Source organism: Globicephala melas, chromosome 19 (genome assembly GCF_963455315.2).
Source record: "Globicephala melas chromosome 19, mGloMel1.2, whole genome shotgun sequence".
Taxonomy (NCBI): Eukaryota; Metazoa; Chordata; class Mammalia; order Artiodactyla; family Delphinidae; genus Globicephala; species Globicephala melas.
Window position 1 is genome coordinate 14381074 of NC_083332.1, and position 22566 is coordinate 14403639.

At 37.7% G+C, this 22566-nt stretch overlaps 1 protein-coding gene across 5 annotated transcripts in view; it reads left to right on the top strand.

Annotated features, from left to right (window-relative positions):
* LOC115862591 (zinc finger protein 420) overlaps window positions 1–22566 on the top strand; it is a 134238-nt gene that overhangs the window by 85934 nt on the left and 25738 nt on the right. For 3 of the 5 annotated variants that reach the window (XM_060288759.1, XM_030874607.2, XM_030874608.2), the window contains one exon: window positions 8008–11201. In XM_060288759.1, coding sequence (XP_060144742.1) covers window positions 8085–9938 — 1854 coding nt within the window. In that variant the 5' untranslated portion in view covers window positions 8008–8084 and the 3' untranslated portion in view covers window positions 9939–11201. Of the gene's footprint in view, window positions 1–8007; window positions 11202–21616; window positions 21694–22566 lie in introns of those variants that run through there. The other 2 variants (XR_009559989.1, XM_060288761.1) reach the window with 2 other exon arrangements.

Consider the following 22566-nt stretch of genomic DNA (forward strand, 5'->3'; position numbering starts at 1 on the left):
TTTCTTGCAAGCATAGGGGCTCTTGTGTAATGATGAATTATCCATAGCATTTTTTCTTCTTTTCATTGAGAGTCTAGGGCAAGACAAAAATGTACCTTGTCATTTTCCTTTGAGATCAGATGGATTTTTCTTTTCCTTTCTCTGAACTGTAGGCCTTGGACAGTTCTGATTTTGTGAAGAGGTTCAGTGCTAGTCCTTGACGTTTAGTGGGCCCAAGGCTTTTTGTCTCTTGGGTTTTTTTCATTCCAGTAAGGTATAAACTTTTGGGCAATTGAAGTCAACAAATGTCCTGAGGGTAGCTGTGACTTCAGAGCATGCTGACCTCTAGTATCTGATGATCTCTTCATTTTGCCCCCTTTGGATCTGCTTTATTTTCCTTTAAGCATGGCATACTTGTAAAAGGGTATTTGATATATATTATCTAGCATTTCATGGTGTTTTGGGGAAATCTGATGCACCATTCACATACTTTCAATATTGAATCCTTCTTTCTTTGAACATGCTATATCTACTTTTCTTTTTATGTCCTTCTGTAAAGTTTCATTGCCTTTTTAAAAGGTCTTGCACATTTCTTGTTAAGTAATTTCCTCAGTACTTTATAAATTTTGTTGATATTATAAATAGAAATATTTTCTTCTCAGACAAAAATCATATATATACATACATATATAGGTAGAGCAAAATATTGCTTTCTGTAAATTGATAATAACCTTATAGAAATATCTAATAGTTTTGTGATGGATCATGTTGGATTTCTAGGTAGATAATTTTGCTCTATACATATAATGTGTGATCCCTTTCTTTTCTATTTGTACCATTTTGTGAAAACTAATCAGTAGGAGCTGAATATTTGACTGTATCACAATTTGAAAACAATTATTGTCTTTTTTCAGACTTTATTGGGAGTGCTTCTAAAGTTTAATTTAAAGTTTTTTTATTAAGTATGTTTCTGTCGGTTTCTGGTAAATACCCTTAATTAGGTTAAGGAAGAGCCATTAGAGTTTTTAATAGACAGTCTGAAAATACATTTTCTGATGTTGAACTATTTCTGCATTTGTGGGGTAAACCTTATTTGATAATGATGTATTAGTCCTTAAATACACAGCTGGATTCTATGTTGCTAATATTTTCTTTTAAAAATTTACCTATGTTTGTGAGATTGGATTAGTTTTCCACAGAGTGGACTGTTTGTGAGCTTTCTTTGTCCAGTTTTGTTACCCGAGTTCATTTAACTTTGTAAAATGACTTGGGTGGATTTCCATGTTTTTTTATGTTCAACAACAGTTATATATGATCTTGCCAATAATACCATCAGTCATCAGTATCTGTTGCTTTTTAGGAGCACAGACATTGAACTCAAATTTTAAATTCTTAAACAAGTGGCCCAAATGGTCAATTATTGAAATCAATCAAGATCTCTAAAACAAAGGAGCCTTAGTGTGGGGAGACAGCCTGATTCAGCCTGCCTCTTTATCTAATCATGTGCCTGGCAATGTGTTTATTTGATCCAGACATGGTTGAAGTGAATGCCTTGACAGTCAAAGCTTAAGTCATACTCTTGCATTACAAAAAAGAAAAAAAAAGCCAACTGTAAGGCTTAACACTATAGGAAGGCATGGAGAAGAGTTGCAGAACTTCTGTGCCCTCTCCAGGTGCACCACCCTTCTAGCACTTCAAAGTGTTCACTGACCCAGAAGCTCTCTGAACCCCTCCTGTTAGGATTTTTCATGGAGGCTTCATTATGTAGGCATGATTGATGAACTCAGTGGCCATTAGCAATTAATTCAAATTCCAACCTCTCTCCCTTTTTCAGAGGTGGGGAGTGGCTGAAAGTTCCAATGCTTTAATTACATGGTTGGTTCCCCTGGCAACCAGCTCCTGTCCTTGGGGGCTTTCCAAAACTCACCTCATTAACATAAACTCATGTGGTTGAAAGGGACATGTTATGAATAACTAAAAACATTCTTTTTACCTTTATCACTCAGGAAATTCTGAGAGTTTAAGGAGCTTTCTCCCAGAAAACAGGGACAAAGTCCAAATATACTGCTTTTTATTATATCACAATATTATAGTCCTCTACTTTGACTGTGGATTTATCAGCTTCTCTTTGTATGGCTATCAATTTTTGCTTTTTTACTTCAGAGCTAAGTTGTTAGTTGCCTAAGGCCATGACTGTTCTGATTCCTCTTGCCTGACTCTAAGATGATTGCCCTGAGCTGATTTCACTGGAAACTGATAAAGAACTCCTACAAACTTAAGCTTCATCAATCTACCTCCCTGCACCCATAGTCATTCTGCCTCTTTTCCTATTATCATAGATGAATTTCTGTGCTTTTATCTAAGTCCAGTACCTCCACTTATATACTAAATGCCAGTCCTACTCATCTGTTTGAGGACATTGTTGAAGTGATTGCTCTCTTAGTCTCCTGAAACATCAGCTTGTCTATATCTGTTATAATTGTTTTTTTTGTTTTTTATTTTGTTTATTTATTTATTTTTGGCTGTGTTGGGTCTTCGTTTCTGTGCGTGGGCTTTCTCTAGTTGCGGTGAGTGGGGGCCACTCTTCATCGCGGTGCACGGGCCTCTCACTGTCGCGGCCTCTCTTGTTGTGGAGCACAAGCTCCAGACGCGCAGGCTCAGTAGTTGTGGCTCACGGGCCTAGTTGCTCCGCGGCATGTGGGATCTTCCCAGACCAGGGCTCGAACCCGTGTCCCCTGCATTGGCAGGCAGATTCTCAGCCGCTGCGCCACCAGGGAAGCCCTGTTATAATCGTTTTTATCAGCATGTTACCAAACTCAGGTTCGGCTATTCACCACTTGAAAGCTAATACTTGAAAGACAAGTGTTGGTTAGAAAAGAAAAGGTTGCTTTATTCAGGAGGCTTGCAACCTGGAGAGAAGGAGGACTTGTGTCCCAGAGCCAACTCCGAAGATTCTGCTTGGCCATGAAAGTTTTTAAAGGGATAAAAGGGGAAACGATCTCAGTTAATCATTAAGGTAGCGGGTCAGATTCCTAGTCATTTTCCATTACGTGCAGACTTACTGACTCTTGTGGTCTTCCTTTAGATGCTATCTTGTTCATGTAGTTTGCTCGTGGGATTACTGAAAGGAAGGCTGGGGAAAGGATCTTGTCATCCGTTAATTACTTATTCTTCATTTCTGCTTCTTTAAGGAAAGAATCAACAGATTAGGCAGGGCATTGTGTGATTAGTAGATTTCAAAGGTGTGATTGGGCTGGAGGTTAGTTAAGCATGGGGGCATCTGGTGTAAAAGTTAGTTAAAATATAGCTTCACTGAAGTGACAAGGCAAAAGGCCTTCTGCAAAGTGCTGGTTCCTGCAAAGAGTTGTTTTTTGCAGAGAGCTACTTAAAAGCACACAAACATGTAACTTCGCTCATCTTAAAAGGAGAAACAAAACAGACACAAATCTCTAAACACATATTTTCCTCTTGCTACAGCCCTATTTCTCTGCTACTTTCTACAACAGAACTTCTCAAAAGAATTTTCCATGCTCCCTACCTCCAGCTCTTCTCCCATGCTCTCTTAAATCTGCTTCAATCAAAATTTATCCCCATTTCTCCACCAAAACTATCTGGTGAAGATCACTAGTATCCTCCATGTCACTAAAGACTTTGTTAAATGAGAAGTCACCATTTACCTCATCTTTCAGCATGTGACATAATTGATCATTCTTCCTTAAAACACTTGCTTCACTTGGCTTCTGGGATTCCACACTCTCCTAATTTTTCTCCATCTTCCTTGTCATTGGCTGCTCCTTCATTTTTTTTTTTCTTTTTTTTGGCTGCTCCTTCTTAATCTCCTTTGCTAGTTTCTTCTCATCGACCTGACCTCTAAATGTTGAAGTGCTCGAGGGCTCAATCCTCAAACTTCCCTTATCTTTTCTTCCCTTCTCTTCCCATCTCTTCTGTGTCCAAAGGCTCCCTGGATGATTTCATCAAATCCCATAGTTTTAAGTGTCATCTATTTGTCGACGATTCCCAAATTTATAAATCTAATCCATGTATGTCGCCAGAACCCCATATACGCCTGTCTACTCAACATCTTTACCATGTAAAGTCCAAAACCAAATAGTTCAAAACCAAACTCTTGATATTCTCTCCCAAACCTTCTACTATAATGAGAAGTTCACAGTAAACAGCACATTTATTGTTCTGGATGCTCAGGCAAAATACTTAGAGTTTTCTTTGACTTTTCTCTTTCATATTGCATGTCCAATCCATCATCAAATCCTCTTCATTCAGAATATATCCAGAATGCAATGACATCTCACTTTCTCCACCCCTTCCTCCACACTCTAGCCTGAGCCATGTGGATTATTGCTATAGCCTCCTAACTTCTATCCACCTAGCTTCTGTATTTTCCCACTGACTATCTTTTTTTTTTAATTTAAACAAAATAACCAGAAGGATCATTTTTAAGCAAAGTCAGAGTTTGTCATGCTGCTTCTCACAACCTTCCAATGACTCCCCATCTCAGAGTAAAAAATTTCTTAAAATTTCTAAGACTAAGATTTCCTTGTCTTTTTCCTTTGACTCCAGAGGATTTTTTTCTTCCCTCTGAACTGTAGACTTTGGATGGTTCCAATTTTGTGAAGAGGTTTATTTCTAATCCCTGACCTATTATTGGTCCAAGGCCTTGTCTCTTGGATTTTTTTTTTTAATCATTAAGATGCAAATGTAGGCCATTGAAGACAGCAAATGTCCTGAAGATAGCTGTGGCTTCAAAACATGTTTACCTCTCTAGTTTCTGTTTTTTATTTCATTGTGTCCCCTGTGGATCTTCTTTACTTTCTTTTATGCTTGGCTTTATTTTAGAAAGTGGTTTGTCCTGTTTTATCCAACATTTTTTTGTGTGTTCTTCAGGAAATCTGATGCACCATTACATATCAGGTGTATCCACTGTCACAGTCATAATATACAACAGTTGCATTACACCCTTAAAATCCCTCATGCTGTCTCTTTGTTGTCAAATCCTTCCTCCTTCCAACCTATGTAAACTGACCTATTTTCAGTCCTACAGTTTTGCCTTTTCCAGAATATTATACAAATGAGAATCAAAATTTATAGCCTTTGGGGTCTGGCTTTTTTCACTTAGTAAAATATATTTAGGATTTATCTATATTATTGCATAAATCAGTAGTTTGTTTCTGTTTATTGCTGAGTATTGTTCCATTGTATGGAAATACCAGAGTTTGTTGATTCACTCACCTTTTGAGGGACATTTGTGTTTCCATTTTTTTGGCGATTATGTATAAAGCTACTGTGATTTTTGGTGTACAGATGTTTATCTGGATATAAGTGTAAATACCTATGATTGCTGGATCATATGCTGTGTATATGTTTATCTTTATAAGAAACAACCAAATTGTTTTTCATCATGGTTGTACTGTTTTGCATTCCCATTATGTAATGTATGAGAATTTTGTGTGTGTTCTTTTTCTTGATCTATATGTCCATCCAACCTACTCTTTTTAAAATAGAATACCAGGAACTTTATCACTCCAGACTCTTTCCCTTATATTGAATAATTGCTTTTTTTTCTCTCCAACATCCCCAGCATTCCGTAAGATTACAGAAGCCTTTTGTTATGTCTTTGACCTGTAGCAGTGCCTGAGAAATGATAAAAGATATTCTTCTGGGATGAACAAATAGACTTGCCTTGGATAGAAGAGTAAATAAGAAAAAACATGAGAGGGCATAAAGAAACAAAACAGGGTGAACTAAAAATAAGTAAACAAAAGCAACTTGGTATTTTCATTGGTTAGGATAGGGAGAACTAAAGAAGGTAACCATGGTTAGTACCTAGGAAGTAGTATGCAAGAGGCTAGGCAATTAGAGAGGTATATGATCACTTTTTGCATTTTTATCTTAAATTTAGTATGGATGTACTTTTGTTTACATCTGTAGGGAGGTATTGGGGAAGACACAGATCAGTGGTTTCCAGGCATCTTCCCCTAGGGTGAAGAGAGATCTACTGCAAAGGGATGGCACAAGAGTATCTAGGAATAGTAGAACTGTTGTTGTTTATCATTACTGTGGTGATGGATACATAACTACAGCCCTCATAGGTCCGTTTCTTTTGTCTTTTTTCTCCTGATTTTTAGTTAAGTTGTCTTTTATCCTCATTCACCTGGTCAATTTTTATTGAGAGCTAGACACTGTAAAGAGAAATTATAAAAGCAATTTTAAGCCTTCATCTTCAGTGAAGATTTAGGTTTGCTTATGACAAGCGATCTTGAATTACCTCAGTCCAGATATCTGAGTTTGAGATGATTCAAATATGATTCATACTTCAGACCCTGCCCAGACTGGTCTACTGTTTCTCCCTATTCCTCATTGTAGCCCTCTGGGCTCCCAACCCAAAGTATGGAGAATTTATGTTGAGTCTTGTTCTCCAATTATTGTCACCCAAGACCCATGAAATGGTCCAAAACACTGTTTAGTTTCTCCACATCTCACTTGCCTTTTCTAGAATTGTAAGACCTCCCCAAATGGAAAAGTAGCCCCAAATGTTGGACTTATTTCTCTGAGTTTTCATATCTTTCAACTTCTGGCCCACCAACTCTTTATTCTTATATGAATTCTCTAATGCCTTCAGTCAGGTGCCATTTATATTTTGTCCAATTTGTATAATTGCTCTCGTCATTAGAAAGGTTCATTTAAATTACCTAGTCTTCTGTTACCAGAAATAGATGTTTAAGATTCAGGAACTGGCATTTAAATTGAGACCTTAGGTTGAGAATTGGCTTATATAGAGTATCTCATTCAGAACAGTCCAGAGACCTAGGACAGGCTCTAGGTAGTTGTAAGTTGAAATAGGCTTTGTGATTTTCAGAGCTAAAAGGAAGCTAATATGTTTGGCAAATAGTGAGCAAAGCTGAGAAGGCTCATGGGGAATCAGATACTTAGGAAGGAACCATGGAGAGCTTCCTCAAAGTCATGGAAGGCATTTGGATTTTATTTTAGAAGTTTAATTTGGAAGCTATTTTAAAATTTTAGGCAAAGATAGCTAATCATAATCTGAAGTTGATTCAGAATCTGTTAGTGGAAAGCATTAAAACTAGAGATTTCCAAGCTCTTTTTTCTGATTCACTAGATTCAGATTCAGTTAGTCTTGTGTGGTTATTTGGGAATCTTTAAGGTCCCTAGGTGATTTTGATCCCCACCAAAATTTGAGAACTACGGACCTATAAGGTTTTCTTAATCTCTTCCCTTATCTTCTTTTTTTAAAATTAATTAATTTATTTATTTGTTTTTGGCTGTGTTGGGTCTTTGTTGCTGCACAAAGGCTTTCTCTAGTTGCAGCGAGTGGGGGCTACTCTTCGTTGTGGTGTGTAGGCTTCTCATTACAGTGGCTTCTCATTGTGGAGCATGGGCTCTAGGCACATGGGCTTCAGTAGTTGTGGCTCGCTGGCTCTAGAGCGCAGGCCGAGTAGTTGTGCATGGGCTTAGTTGCTCCACAGCATGTGGGATCTTCCCAGACCAGGGATGGAACCTGTGTCCCCTGCATTGGCAGGTGGATTCTTAACCACTGTGCCACCAAGGAAGTCCCTTCCCTTATCTTCTAAGTGTAGTTTTCATTATTCTCTGATCACTCGTGTGCCCTTTATACATATTAATATATGAAATCATTCTAAACTAATGTTTTTTCAAACTCTGGGTAGCAACACATTACTGCAGCATGAAATCAGTTTAGTGGTTTTTGACTTTTTGTGTGAGATAGAGAAGGTGGGATGGAGAGAAAAAGATGACTAGAATAGTGTAGTGTAGAATAGAATAGAAAACAATAGGTATTGTTTTATGAAACTTTGCATGTATCAGGTTGTGATGTGAAAGGCAAGTAGTACACAATATTTGAAAAACTCTGAGGTAAGCCAGTTATTTTCTATGGATATTATTTCCATATATATTTTTTCACATATAGTTTTTTCTACTGTGGAAGGTCTTTTGAAAGACAAAAGAAATTTTTGATGTTCTCTTATTTTTCAGACTTGCCTTCAAGGGGTGCAAACAAGGACTTAACTCCAAAAGAGGATACTTATGAAACAGAATTATCCCAATGGGAAATGAGTGCCAGGCTTGAAAACTGTGATCTTAAGGAGTCCAATTCCAGAGATTATTTGGAAGTCAAAGGCACATTGGAAAAGCAACAAGAAAATCAGGAGGAATATTTCAGTCAAGGGATGATCATATATGAAAAAATGTCTATTTTCAATCAGCATACTTACTTATCTCAACTTCCCAGGTGTCATTCTACTGAGAAACCCTATAAATGTAAGGAATGTGGGAAGGCTTTTAGACGAGCTTCACACCTAACTCAACATCAGAGTATTCATACTGGTGAAAAACCCTATGAATGTAAGCAATGTGGGAAGGCCTTTAGTCGTGATTCACAACTCAGTCTTCATCAGAGACTTCATACTGGTGAGAAACCCTATGCATGCAAGGAATGTGGGAAAGCCTTTACTCAGAGCTCACAACTTATTTTACATCATAGGATTCATACTGGTGAAAAACCATATAAATGTGAAGAATGTGGGAAAGCCTTTATTCGAAGCTCACAACTCACCCGACATCAAAAAGTCCATACTGGGGAGAAACCTTATGAATGTAAAGAATGTGGGAAGGCCTTTACTCAGAACTCACAACTTACTCTGCACCAGAGACTTCATACTGGTGAGAAACTCTATGAATGTAAAGAATGTAGAAAGGTCTTTACGCAGCTCTCACAACTTATTCTTCATAAGAGAATTCATACCGGTGAAAAACCCTATGAATGTAAGGAATGTGGCAAAGCTTTTATTTGTGGCTCACAGCTTTCTCAACATCAGAAAATTCATAATGGGGAAAAGCCATACGAATGTGAGGAATGTGGAAAAGCTTTTATTCGCGGCTCATTACTTATGCAACATCAGAGGATTCATACTGGTGAAAAACCCTATAAATGTGAAGAATGCGGGAAGGCCTTTATCCGTGGCTCACAACTTACTCAACACCAGAGAATTCATACCAATGAGAAGCCCTATGAATGTAAGGAATGTGGAAAGACCTTTAGTCATGGCTCACAACTTACTCAACATCAGAGGATTCATACTGGCGAGAAACCCTATCAGTGTAAGGAATGTGGAAAGGCCTTTAATCGTGGCTCCCTCCTTACTCGACATCAAAGGATTCATACTGGTGAAAAACCCTATGAGTGTAAAGAATGTGGAAAGACCTTTAGTCGTGGCTCAGAACTTACTCAACATGAGAGAATTCACACTGGTGAGAAACCCTATGAGTGTAAGGAATGTGGGAAGTCTTTTATTCGTGGCTCACAGCTTACTCAACATCAGAGAATTCATACTGGTGAGAAACCCTATGAATGTAAAGAATGTAGAATGGCCTTTACGCAGAGTTCACATCTTTCTCAACATCAGAGACTTCATACTGGTGAGAAACCCTACATATGTAATGAATGTGGGAAGGCCTTTGCTCGTGGCTTACTACTTATACAGCATCAGAGAATTCATACAGGTGAGAAACCATATCAGTGTAAGGAATGTGGGAAGGCCTTTATTCGTGGTTCACAACTTACTCAACATCAGCGAATTCACACTGGAGAAAAACCCTATGAATGCAAGGAATGTGGGAAGGCCTTTAGTCACGGTTCTCAACTTACTCTACATCAGAGAATCCATACTGGTGAGAAACCCTATGAATGCAAAGAGTGTAGAAAAGCCTTTACTCAGAGCTCACATCTTTCTCGACATCAGAGAGTTCATACTGGTGAGAAACCATATCAGTGTAAGGAATGTGGGAAGGCCTTTACTCGTGGTTCACAGCTAACTCAACATCAAAGGGTTCATATCAGTGAGAAATCTTTTGAATATAAGGAATGTGAAATAGACTTCAGTCATGGCTCACAAGTTTATATATGAATTATCTGATGCTTGTGACTAATATAGAGAGCCTTCTCTGGTCATTAATTCATTATCATCAAAGAATTCTTAAAATGTGAATATGCAAACACATTTGCTTCATAAAGTTCAGCATCAGTGAATTTGTATGGGGGAAAGATAATGATAATGTAATCCATGTAGAAAAACCTACTAAACTTTAGCAAATTATAATAGGGAATAATTCTGTTAATGTAAATATAGGAAGACTTTTAGCCATAGCATGTCTTTTTCAACATTATCTTGACTCAGTTGATTTCCTTTGTGACATTTAACATGATAATTAACCACTGCTTTGGTTTAATCAGTTATCAGATAGACCTAAGACTAATTCTTTATAAGATTCTTGGAAGTATTATGTAAGTAGTTACATAATAAAGTTCTTAGGACAGTGCCTTCAACATAGCATATCACAGATATAAGGTACCATTATGACTCATGTCATTTTAGAGAATTTGCATGAGAGGAGGACATTTATTAGTATAATGAATGTTGAGAATCTTTCATTAACATTTAACCCTGATTTTTTGAGTGGGAGGCACTGTATGCTATAATGAATATGAGAAAGCTTTCATTCACATCTCATCCCATATGCTGTACGAGGAAATTCATAGAGTAAAAAAAAACCACCTGTACATTTAATCAGTGGATTGCTGAAGAGGTGTGAAGTGAATTGTAACAAAGTCCAAAAGCTCATATTTTCTACCATCTCTGACCACAGTTCAAGAATGTTACTTAGAAATGAAAAAAATTGGATAGCCAAAATAAATCTTTATACTAGGAAATTTTTAAAAACTTGAATGCACAGCTTTTGAATTAAACCAAAAAACTGACATTTATAGACTATTTTGCTATGAAAACTGATAAGAATCTGTGTCAGAGACTGCTATTTCCCTACCCAATATTCATTTTCCCTTTTTCAGTAATAGAATTCTTGGCTGAAAAGCTATCTCAGCCTCCCTTGCAGATCCACAAGATGTAAGTGGTATTTGTATGAATAGGACATTTAAGAAATCCTTATTTCCTCCCTGCACTTTTTTTGTTTCCCTGCCTACAATGTGGATATTTAATCTGCACCTCTGGCAATTTTATGGGGACCTTGAGAATGGTATCTGGGTATTAAGGATGTTGGAGCAGAAATACAGAACACGTCTACACCTATGCTGATTTTATGAAACAGTCATACCAATTTGGGTCTGCCTGCCTTCTGTATTTCTTTATATAAAATTAAACTTCTTATTTGTTGATGCTGTTGTCATTTTGTTATTGACATTAATAATTATTATGGATATAAAAGTTTGTACCTGGAAGTGGAGTGCTGTGGGTAAAAGAAATCTCAAATATGGCATTAACTTAGGGCGATGGAGAATGAGGATCTGCTCATTTCAGGCTAGGAAACTGAAATGAGCAGACTCCTTACCATCTTACAAGGAAGATCTTGTACCAATTAAGGCTGTAATGTTAGGGGAAATGGAAGGAGTGATTCAGAATGTGTGTGTTGGATGTTTCTTTCTGCTTTCAGTAATGTCCTGTGAAAGAGATGAATTTAGTGTACAGTTAGCTACAGAGAGGCTGCTAGCAGAGATTGAAAGTGACATTGCTTTGTTAAGAGATGCTATGTCAGGCCTGCAGGTGCTCAATCCAGGTTGATGGTAAATTCACAGTTTTGAAACTTATGGGATTCAAAACACCAAACCGATTCTCCATCCCCAACTGAAGCCATTTATAGTGATTTAAAGTAGCAGTCTGAACAAAAAAGTGAGACCATTGCCCCAACCATGCAAAGGCAGTGAGCCTCCTAGCAAAGATGACTTTAAAATGCTTTCCCCACCCAAGCCTGTCATTCTAAAATTAGTTATATTTATTATTTACTGTATTCCAGCTACTATCATAGGTGTTTAGGATATACTGTATTAATGAGCAATTCTAGCAGGAGGAGATGGAATAATAATAAATTGTAGAGTATGTTAGAACATAAATGATATGGGGGGAGGTCATTCAGAAGGAGTTGAGAGGAATATGATAATATTTTTTGCTGTATGAAATAAAATGATCAGAGTCGACCATGGAGAAGGAAGGATTTGAGTCAAGATTTGAAGGTATGAAGGAGTAAGTCTGCGGTTATCTAAGGGAAGAGCATACCAGACAGAGGAAAAAGCTAGAGCAAAGGCTTCACAATGGGACTATGCTGGTGTATTTGAGGAATATCAGGGAAGCTACTGTAGACGTCTGTGCAAGGAGATGATTGATAGAGGAGGTCAGATAACAGGGCCATATCTTGTAAGGCCTTGTAAGTCATTGTGAGCATTTTGGATTTTATTCAGAGGGAAATGGGCAGCCCTTGGAGAGTTTCGAGCAGAGGACATGATCTGACATGTTGCTATTAAAACAAACAAACTAAGTGGGTAGGAGGCTATGGCATTAATTTAGATGAAAGATGATGGTGGCTCAGAGCAGGATGGTAACAGTGGTAAGAAGTGGTTGGATTATAGATATATGGTAAATGTGATGGAGCAGGCAAGATTTGTTTAGGGACTAGATGTCAGTTGTGAGAGGAAGATAAAAGTCCAGGGTGACATTAACTCAAAGGTTTTGGTTCCTAGCAACTGGAAAGATGTGTTTCCATCAGCTGAGATATGGAAAGCTACAGTTCCATCAGTTTTGTGGGAGAAGACTGGGAGTTCAGTTTTGAATGTTTGAAATGTCTTTTAGACACAAAATGACAATGTTGAGTGGGCACTTGGTTGTTCTAGCTTGTACTATGGTAGAGATTATATTAATTTGGTAGTTATTGCCTATACTTAAAATAAGGAGGCAGGCTAAGATTTTTAAGGACCTACATGTAAATGAGAGAAGAAGAATAGCAAAGACCGATCCACAGTGTGTTCCAGCATTAAGAGTTCAAGGATAAAAGGACAGACCAGCAAAAGACGCTAAGGAAGACCATGAGATGGAAGGAAAACCAAGAGTCTGACATTACAGAAGCCAAATGAAAGTGAGTCAAAGGAAGGATAATCAATGGTATCCGTTGGCAGGTTACATAATTAACTGTGCAAGGCTTGAGAATTGGCTACTGGATGTAGCAATATTGATGTTACTGTTGACCTTGAAAAGAGCAGAGTTATTTTTGTTGTCTTTGTTTTAGAGTGATTGAAGTGAAAGCCTGATAAGAGAAATTGAATACACTGTTTGGAGATGTTTTGCTGCAAAAAAAGCAAAGAAATATGTTAATAATTAGTGTAGCAGTAGGAATAGGAGTATTTTTGTTTGTTTTCAGGATGGGAGAATTAATAGCAATTCTGTATGCTGATTGGAATAATCCAGTAAGCCGGGGGCGGGGGCGGCAGCGGCAGCGAGTGGATGATTCAGGACAAAGAAGTGAAAATTAGTGGAGCAATGACCTTATATAGGTAGAGGGGATAAGATTAGTGGATGGAAGGATTAGGTTTTTAGGTGATACCATGGGAGGCTTATTCCTGGCAATAAAATGGCAGGATATGGGGTGCAGATGATGGGAAGTGAGTAAATGACATAGAAGAAGTCTTGGGAAGTGTTCCGATTCCTTCAGTGCTTTCATGAAGTGGTAAGCAAGGTTAGCTGAAAGTATGGGAGATGAGAAGTTTGGGGTTTAAAAGAAAAGAGAGAGGAAATAGTCACTAAAATGAGATAGTTAACGTACAGTATAATTAATTGTTGCGTGGGAACTTTAAAAGGCTAGAAAACTGAAAGAGCAAGGGGGCCAGTAAGCAAAAGAAATCATCAGGCTTAAAACTGTATTTACCCAACGATCTTTGGCATTGTAATTAAACAATAGCAAGTAGTTTGAAAGCTTCCTGAGGGAAAACTTTGAGGTAAGTGTTCTGTTAATGAAACCCTAACCTAGCCTGCAAAAGCCTATGACTCAAATCCCCCAAACAGTCTCCAGGCTATGGTACAAATCCATCAGGAAATGACCTATTTATGTAAATTGTCCATATGAAACTACATATGTTATGAAAATATATATACATATATAACTCGAATGTAATCTTTTTCTATTTGTTTTTTTAAATATATAAACTATATATATGTATATTTTTAATGTGCCTTGCTTTTTCACTTAACACGTTTTGGCAATCGTTCAAGTTTCTATTGCTGCGTAATGACTGCCCCAAACTTGGCTTAAAATACAATAATCATTTAGCTCACACATCTACAAAAATTTGCACAGGGCTTGGCAGCAACAGCTCATCTCAAATGGGGTGGCTTGAAAGCTACGAGTCACTTGATGGCTGAAGGCTAGAATCATCAAAAGACTCACTTGCTCACATGCCTGGCAGTTGATTCTGACTGTCAACTGGACTGCAGGATGGTCAGCCACAATACCTACATGTGATATCTCTATGTGGCTGCTTAACATGATGACGGCTTCCAAGAGTGTGTCCCAAAGAAGAAGAAGTGCATGTAACTTTTATGATCTAACCTCAGAAATCACATAACATCATTGTGTCATACTCCTTTGGATGAGGCAGTTACAACTCAACGAAAGAAGTGTCACAAAATAAGAAGAGCTAGTAGAATAGGATATGTTGTGGCCATTATTTGGAAAATACAATATGCCATAAAGATGTTTCCAGGGGACTTCCCTGGTGGCGCAGTGATTAAGACTCCGAGCTCCCAATGCAGGGGGCCTGGATTCGATCCCTGGTCAGGGAGCTAGTTGCAACATGCATGCGGCAACCAGTAGTTTGCATGCCACAACTAAGGAGCTGGCAAGCTGCAACTAAGAGCCCACCTGCCGCAACTAAGGAGCCTGCCGGCCGCAGCTAAGGAGCAGGCGAGCTACAACTAAGGAGCCCACCTGCCGCAACTAAGACCCAGTGCAACCAAATAAATAAAAAGATGCTTCCATACCTAGTCTTGGAAGTCACATAATTTCACTTCTGCCATTCTCTATTGCTTTAAGCAGCTACACCTTTTTTAAAATTTCTGAAGCACTTATTTTTTATTATTGAAATATAGTTGACATACAATAAATATGTTGTTTCAGGTGTACTACATAGTGATTTGGAATTTGCATACATTATGAAATGATCACCATGATAAATATAGTAACATCCATCCCCATACAAAGTTATTATTATTGACCATATTCTTTATGTTGTGTATTGCATCTCCATGGCTTATTTATTTTGTAACTGGAGACTTGTACCTCTTTATCCCCTTCACCTATCCCCCTGCCCCAAACACCCGTTCTCCCCTCTGGCAACCACCCATTTGTTCTCTGTATCTATGAGTGTTTTCATTTTGTTTGTTTTTTAGACTCTACATATAAGTAAGATCATATGGTATTTGTCTTGGTCTTATTTCACTGAGCATAATACCCTTTAGATCCATTCATGTTATCAAAAATGGCAAGATTTCATTTTTTATGACTAATATTCCATAGAATATATGTACCACATATTCTTTATCCATTCATCTATCGATGGACACTTAGGTTGCTTCCATATCTTAGCTTGTAAGTAATGCTGAGGTGAACAACTGGGAGCATATACCTTTTTGAATTAGTGGTTTTGTTTTCTTTGGGTAAATACCCAGAAGAGAAATTGTTGGATCATATGGCAGTTCTATTTTTAACTTTTGGAGGACTTTCCATACTGTTTTCCATAGTAGCTGCATCAATTTACAGTCCCACCAACAATGCACAAGGGTCCCCTTTTCTCCACATTCTTGCCGACATTTGCTATTTGTTGTCTTTTTGATGATAGCTATTCTGACAGGTGTGGGGTGGTATCTCATTGCAGTTTTGATTGCATTTCCCTGATGATTCGTGATGTTGAGCGTCTTGTCATATGTCTATTGGCCATCTGTATGTCTTCTTTGGAAAAATGTTCAGGTCCTCTGCCCATTTTTTAATTAGGTCATTTGTTTTTTTGATGTTGAGTTGTATGTGTTCTTTGTATATTTGGGGTATTTACCCCTTATTGGATATATTATTTGCAAATATTTTCTCACATTCAGTAGGCTTCACTTTTGTTGATAGTTTCCTTCACTGTGCAAAAGCTTTTTAATTTGATGTAGTCCCATTTGTTTTATTTTGGCTTTTGTTCCCTTGCATGAAGAGACAGATCAGAAAAAATATTACTAAGATCAATGCCAAGGATCATACTAGGCAGGCATATCTTGATGGGAGAGTGTCATGTTTTAAGAAAGCATATAAGATGGGATATATTTCAGTGGGCATTCTCGGAAAATATATTTTGTCCCTGAGAGCTTCTCAGATATGAAGAGTTCTTTGTTCTTATGGTGGCATATAATTCTTATAGCTATATATTATTCTTTTGTTGATGTACCATAATTCTGACAGAATTCCAAAATTCTCATTTTCCTCCTGGGCACCTGGCTACCCAGCTCGATAACAAATTTCCCATTCTCCCCTAACAGTTATGGTCCTGTGACTCAGTGAAACATTTTCAGAAGTGATATGCAATTTCCCTCTCATTTGCTCAAAGATTAATTTCTATAAGAGTGTAGAAATAAATCCTAATGCATCATTAATTCCAGTTAAGGTAAATATTTAATGTGGCTATTAAAGGATATATTTTACTTCCAGTTCTAGATCAAGATGGAGTATAAAGAAATATCAAACTGTGGTAGAAGAGTAACTGCAAGATGTAAAAGAACTCTGAAGAGTACCCAAAGGCTGAGCAAGAATATCAAAGAAAAGATAAATTTTGAAGGTGGGCCCCATCTCTAACTCTGGGGTTCAGTTCAAGTTTCACAGAAGGTGTGGTTTCAGCCCACTGGATGGTGGAGAATTTGGGTGGGTTTCCAGGGCCAGAGCTGATCTATAGTCATCGAACAAACAGGAAACAATCCTTTGGAACACAACTGAATTGCAAATGGTATCGTTGAGGTACTGGTACAAGGTTTGGAGAACACGGTGTCTGCATTGAAAGGGCGATGGGAAACTGCCGAGGCATAAGTGACCCACAGCTTGTGTGTGGGCACCTAGGGAGAGTCAGAAGCTGCTGTGGCCCAAGGACTACAGTTCACATTATCTGCATCAGGAAGTTAGTCTGTTGGCCTTGGCTGGGCTGCAGAGTTCCAAGAGACTATATGCTCTCTAGGTACATGGCTGGGGCAAAACAGCACTGAATGTTCTCACATACCTGCACTACTAAACAGTCATACAGGAGGAGCAAGAAAAAGCAAAACACTGCACACCAGGTCCAGTAAGAGAAGCCTATTGAAAAGCTCAACATCATGCTCACTCTAAAGGAGAAAATGCTTAGAAGCCAGTCCATTATAGTACAGCAGGTACTGAAAGTTAAATTTGGAGCTGTGAGGCAATAAATTGATAACTGGCACAAGGGTGGATGAATATCTTCAAAATGCAAACTCCTTTCAGTCAGAAAAACAAATAAGTGAGTTGAAAATTGTAGAAATCCATACGCATTTTACAGAAAAGAAAACCTAAATTATCAATAAACATAAGAAAAATTGTTCCTCCTCATTAGTAATCAGGGATGTGAACCAGAACTACACAGACACCTGCTCACAAATGTCTATTGGCAAAAATAAAGTTGGCAAGTATCAAGAGTTGGTGAGGATTTGGAGAAATGGTAATTTCATCTGCTGGTGAGAGTGAAAATCATAACTACTTTGGAAACATAGGCAATACCTATTAGCTTTAAAGATGCATATGCCCAATGACTTAGTATATAGACATATTAAGCATATAGATATAGAATAGATATATCCCCTATAGAAAACTTACACAGATATACCAGAATATAAATACATATATGGTCCTAGTGATCCTAGTGACATTGTTCGTTTTACTTTTATTCAGTCTTAGAACTATATAATTAAATGTTTATAGAACATTCCACCCACTAACAGCAGAATATACATTCTTTTAAGGACTCATAGAGCATTCACCAAGATAGATTGTATGCTGGGTCATAAAACAAACATCAACAGATTTAAAAGAATTGAAATCATATAGATATGTTCTCTGACCATAATGGAATCAAACTAGAATTAATAAAAAACAATAAGAAAACATCAAACATTTGGAAATTAATCCACACACTTAAATAATTCATGGGTCAAAGAGGAAGTTTCAAGGGAAATAAAAAATGTATTGAACCGTAAAATTGAAAGTCCACAAATATTCGTAACAGCCTTGTTTGAAATAGCCAAAAACTGAAAATAATTCAGATGTCCTTTAGCAAGTGACTGGTTAAAAAAAACATGGTACATCCACACCATGGAATAATAATCAGCAATTAAAACTTTAAAACAAAAAATGAACTATTGACACACACAGCAACTTGGATGAATCTCCAGGGAATTATGCTGATTGGAAAGAAAAATACAATCTCAATAGGTAGCATAATATATGATTCCATTTATATAACATACTTGAAATGCTAAAATTATATGATGTAGAAAATATTAGTGGGTGCCAGGGATTAAGGATGGGGGAATGAAAGAATAGGAGGGATGTGGTGGTTATAAAAGGACAATTCAATGGATTCTTGTGATGAACTGTTCTATATTTTGACAAAGTTGGTGGATACACAAACCTACATGTGATAAAATTGTATAGAACTAAACACACAGAGACATGTGGATACACATACAAATGAGTACAAGTAAAACTGGGAAAATCTAAATAAGATAATCAGAGTATATCAATGTCAATATCCTGGTTGTGATATTGCCTTATAATTTTGCAAGATGTTATTTTGAGGAAAACTAGGTAAACCATTGGATATGTATAATATGTAATAATATATAATAAGTATATTAAATGCTGACTTTCAGTCATTTTACTGGTTTTCCCAGTAAACTTTTTTTTAATATAAATTGATTTATTTATTTTTGGCTGCATTGGGTCTTTGCCGCTGTGCGCAGGCTTTCTCTAGTTGTGGCGAGTGGGAGCTACTTTTTGTTGCAGTGCTCAGGCATCTCACTGCAGTGGCTTCTCTTGTTGCAGAGCTCAGGCTCTAGGCGCAGGGGCTTCAGTAGTTGTGGCTCGTGCGCTCTAGAGCACAGGCTCAGTAGTTGTGGCGCACTGGCTTAGTTGCTCCACGGCATGTGGTATCTTCCCTGACCAGGGCTTCAACCCATGTCCTCTGCATTGGCAGGTGGATGCTTAACCACTGTTCCACCAGGGAAGCCCTCCCAGTAAACTCCTGATTGGATGAAGCTTGCCCTCTCATAGATTCCTCCAGAAGGACTATGGGAATGCACACATATTGAAAACTATTTTTCTATGGCCTTGTACTGGAAGGAAAACTTGGCTGGATACAAAATGCTTGGTCCACGCTACCTCTTGAGTTTTTAAAAAATGCTGTCCCTTCTTTGCATTTCTTTTTAGTTTTCGAGAAGTGTAATGTCACTACCCTCTCCTCCCAAATGGCGAAATTAATAAAAACCTATGATTATGCTAGAATTTTGAGAATATTTGCTTTACATTTCTAACTAGTTTCACTATTTTATTTTATGTATCTATTTATTTTTGGCCTCACTGCGAGGCATGCAGGATCTTAGTTCCCTGACCAGGGATCGAACCCAGGCCACCTGCAGTGGAAGCATGGAGTCCTAACCACTGGACCGCCAGGGAATTCCCTAGTTTCACTATTTTATATTTTTACATTTTACACTCTTCTGGCCTCACCAATTAAACTATGATATGCTTTAGAACTAATTCATATCTTTTATCTCTCTTTCCATACTGCTGGTCATAATATCTGGTACCAAAAAAAAAGAATGTAGCCAATATTGTTTTATTCAATCCAAGTAAATACGTTTTTAAAAAAGATACAAGTTGGGACTTCCTCGGTGGTCCAGTGGGTAAGACTCTGTGCTCCCAGTTCAGGGGACCTGGGTTTGATCCCTGGTCAGGGAACTAGATCTCACATGCTAACCTGCATGCTGCAACTAAGACCCGGCGCAGCCAAAATAAATAAATAAATATATTTTTAAAAAGATCTCCCATTAAAAAAACAGTGATACATGTTAATGGTGTGTGGAGAGATATTTCTTAAAACTTTGCTAATTCTTTGAAATTTTAAAATATATGTATCTCTAGAATTAAAGATATAAAAAGGCAATTTCCATTGGTAAATAAGAATTTATAATAAAAACATATTTAAGAATGTATTTGATGGGAACTCCCTGGCAGTTCAGTGGTTAGGACTCAGTGCTTTCACTGATGTGAGTCTGGGTTTGATCCCTGGTCGGGGAACTAAGATCCCACCAGCCACGCAGCACAGCCAAAAGAAAAAGAAAAAGAAAAAAAAGAATGTATTTGATGAAATAAAATTTATATTTTAAGGGAAATTTATATTTCCCCCCCTGTAACGTGCAGTGTGCATCTGCTTTGTATTTAGTTAAATTTTTAGTAGTATGTGACTGATTCTCTTTTTTCCTTTTCTGTATATTTTTAGTTACTTTCTTAGTGTTGGCCTTGGGGATTACAATTAACATCTTAAATTTTATAACATAGTTTGAATAATACCAACTTAGCCTCACTAGTATATAGTCTGCTCCTATACAGCTCTTTCCCCCCTCTTTATATTATTGTCACAGGTTATACCTTTGTACACTGTGTATCCATTAACATAAATTTATTCTTTTTTATGCTTTGCTTTTAAGTCATAGAGAAAAAAGAGGAGTTCCAACCAAGTACAATAATACTGGTTTTTATATTTTCCTATGTATTTATGGCTTCAAGTTACTATCTACTGTCCTTTCATTTTAGACTAAAGCATTTCTTATAAGGAAGGTCTCGAGAGTTTAGCTAAACTATTTCATAACATTGCTGCCTTGGCATCCTTTTGTGTAGTCAAGTGACCTGCAAGGGCCTTGAATTAACAGTAGCTCCCCCACCAAGCACATGCCATAAGTAACTACCCAGAGAGTCACAAGTAAATGTAAGTTCCTGATAGGACCCCCCCCCACAATGGTCTTTGTAATAATCAGACTCCCCTGCCTCCTAGGGCCTTACCCTTGTGTTCTCCTTTGATAAGACCTCCACAAAGCTTACTGAAACCCCATTCTTTTTGGTTTGAATCAACCAATCTGGACTTAGCATGGGAACCCCAAAACACTCTACCCACAGACCCTAATAAAGACATGTGCCCTACAGCCTGCTGTGCTCTCTGCCTGCACCCTTGACTTCCCTGCATGCCCCCTTGAGGTGTGCTGTGTACCTCCTCCAGGACCTGTGAGTAATAAACTTCTCTATTTCAATTCCTTTGTGACCCTTTTGTCAACTGCAGTTCACCATCCAACACCCTGGGGCTCTTAAGTAGCCCCAAATGTTAATTTAACGAAGTCACAACAGAAGGTCTACTAGTAAACTCCTTCAGTTTTTATCTGGGAATATCTTAATTTCTTCATTCTTTTTAAAAATATTTATTTATTTCAATGCTCTGGGTCTTAGCTGTGGCACACAGGATCATCATTGCAGCATGTAGCTCTTAGTTGCAGCATGTGGTATGTAGTTCCTTGACCAGAGATCGAACCCAGGCCCCCTGCATTGGGAGCACAGAGTCTTAGCCACTGGACTACCAGGGAAGTCCCCTCTTCTTCATTCTTGAAAGAAATTTTGCTAGCTATAGAACAACTGTCAACATTTTGTTTTTGTTTTTCTCTTTCAGGATGTTAACTATACCATCTCACTGTCTTTCATGGTTTCTGATAAGAAATGAGCTGTTAATCTTATTGAAGCTCCCTGGTATGTGACAAATTGATTACCTCTTGCTGCTTTCAATGTTCTGTCTTTTCTTTGCTTGTCAATAATTTAAATATTACATGTCTCAGTGTGTACCCCTTTGAGCTTATCCTACTTGCAGCTTATTGAGAGTCTTGGATGTATATATTTCATTTCTTCATCATGTTTGGGGAGATTTTGGCAGTCATTTCTTCAAATATTTTTCCTGTTCTTTTCTCTCTCCTCCTTCTGGGCTCCTATTATACATATATTGGTATGCTTGATGTCGTCACACAGGTCTCACAGGTTTTCTTCATTTTTCTTCACTCTTTTTTCTTTGTGCTCTTCACACTAGATCATTTTAATTGCCTTATCTTCAAGTTCACTAAGTTTCCTACCTCCCTCAGGTCTGCCATTGAACTCCTCTAGTGAATTTTTCATTTCAGTTATTGTACTTTTCAGTTCCAGAATTTCTTTTTAGTTCCTTTTTATAATTTCTATCTTTTGACTGACATTCATATTTGTTCATATATTTAAAAAATTTCCTTTAGTTTTTTTTGTCCATGGTTTTCTTTAGCTCACTGAGTATATTTGAGATAGTTGGCTTAATGTATTTGACTAGTAAATCCAATGTCTGGGTTTCCTCAGTGATAGTTCCTGTCAAATTCTTTTTTAACATATGAATGGGACATACTTTTCCTTTGTCTTTATATGCCTTGTAATTTTTTGTTGAGATGTGGACGTTTTGACTTTTTTTTCTTTTTTTGTGGTACGCGGGCCTCTCACTGTTGTGGCCTCTCCCGTTGCAGAGCACAGGCTCCGGACGTGCAGGCTCAGTGGCCATGGCTCACGGGCCCAGCCACTTTGCGGCATGTAGGATCTTCCTGGACCAGGGCA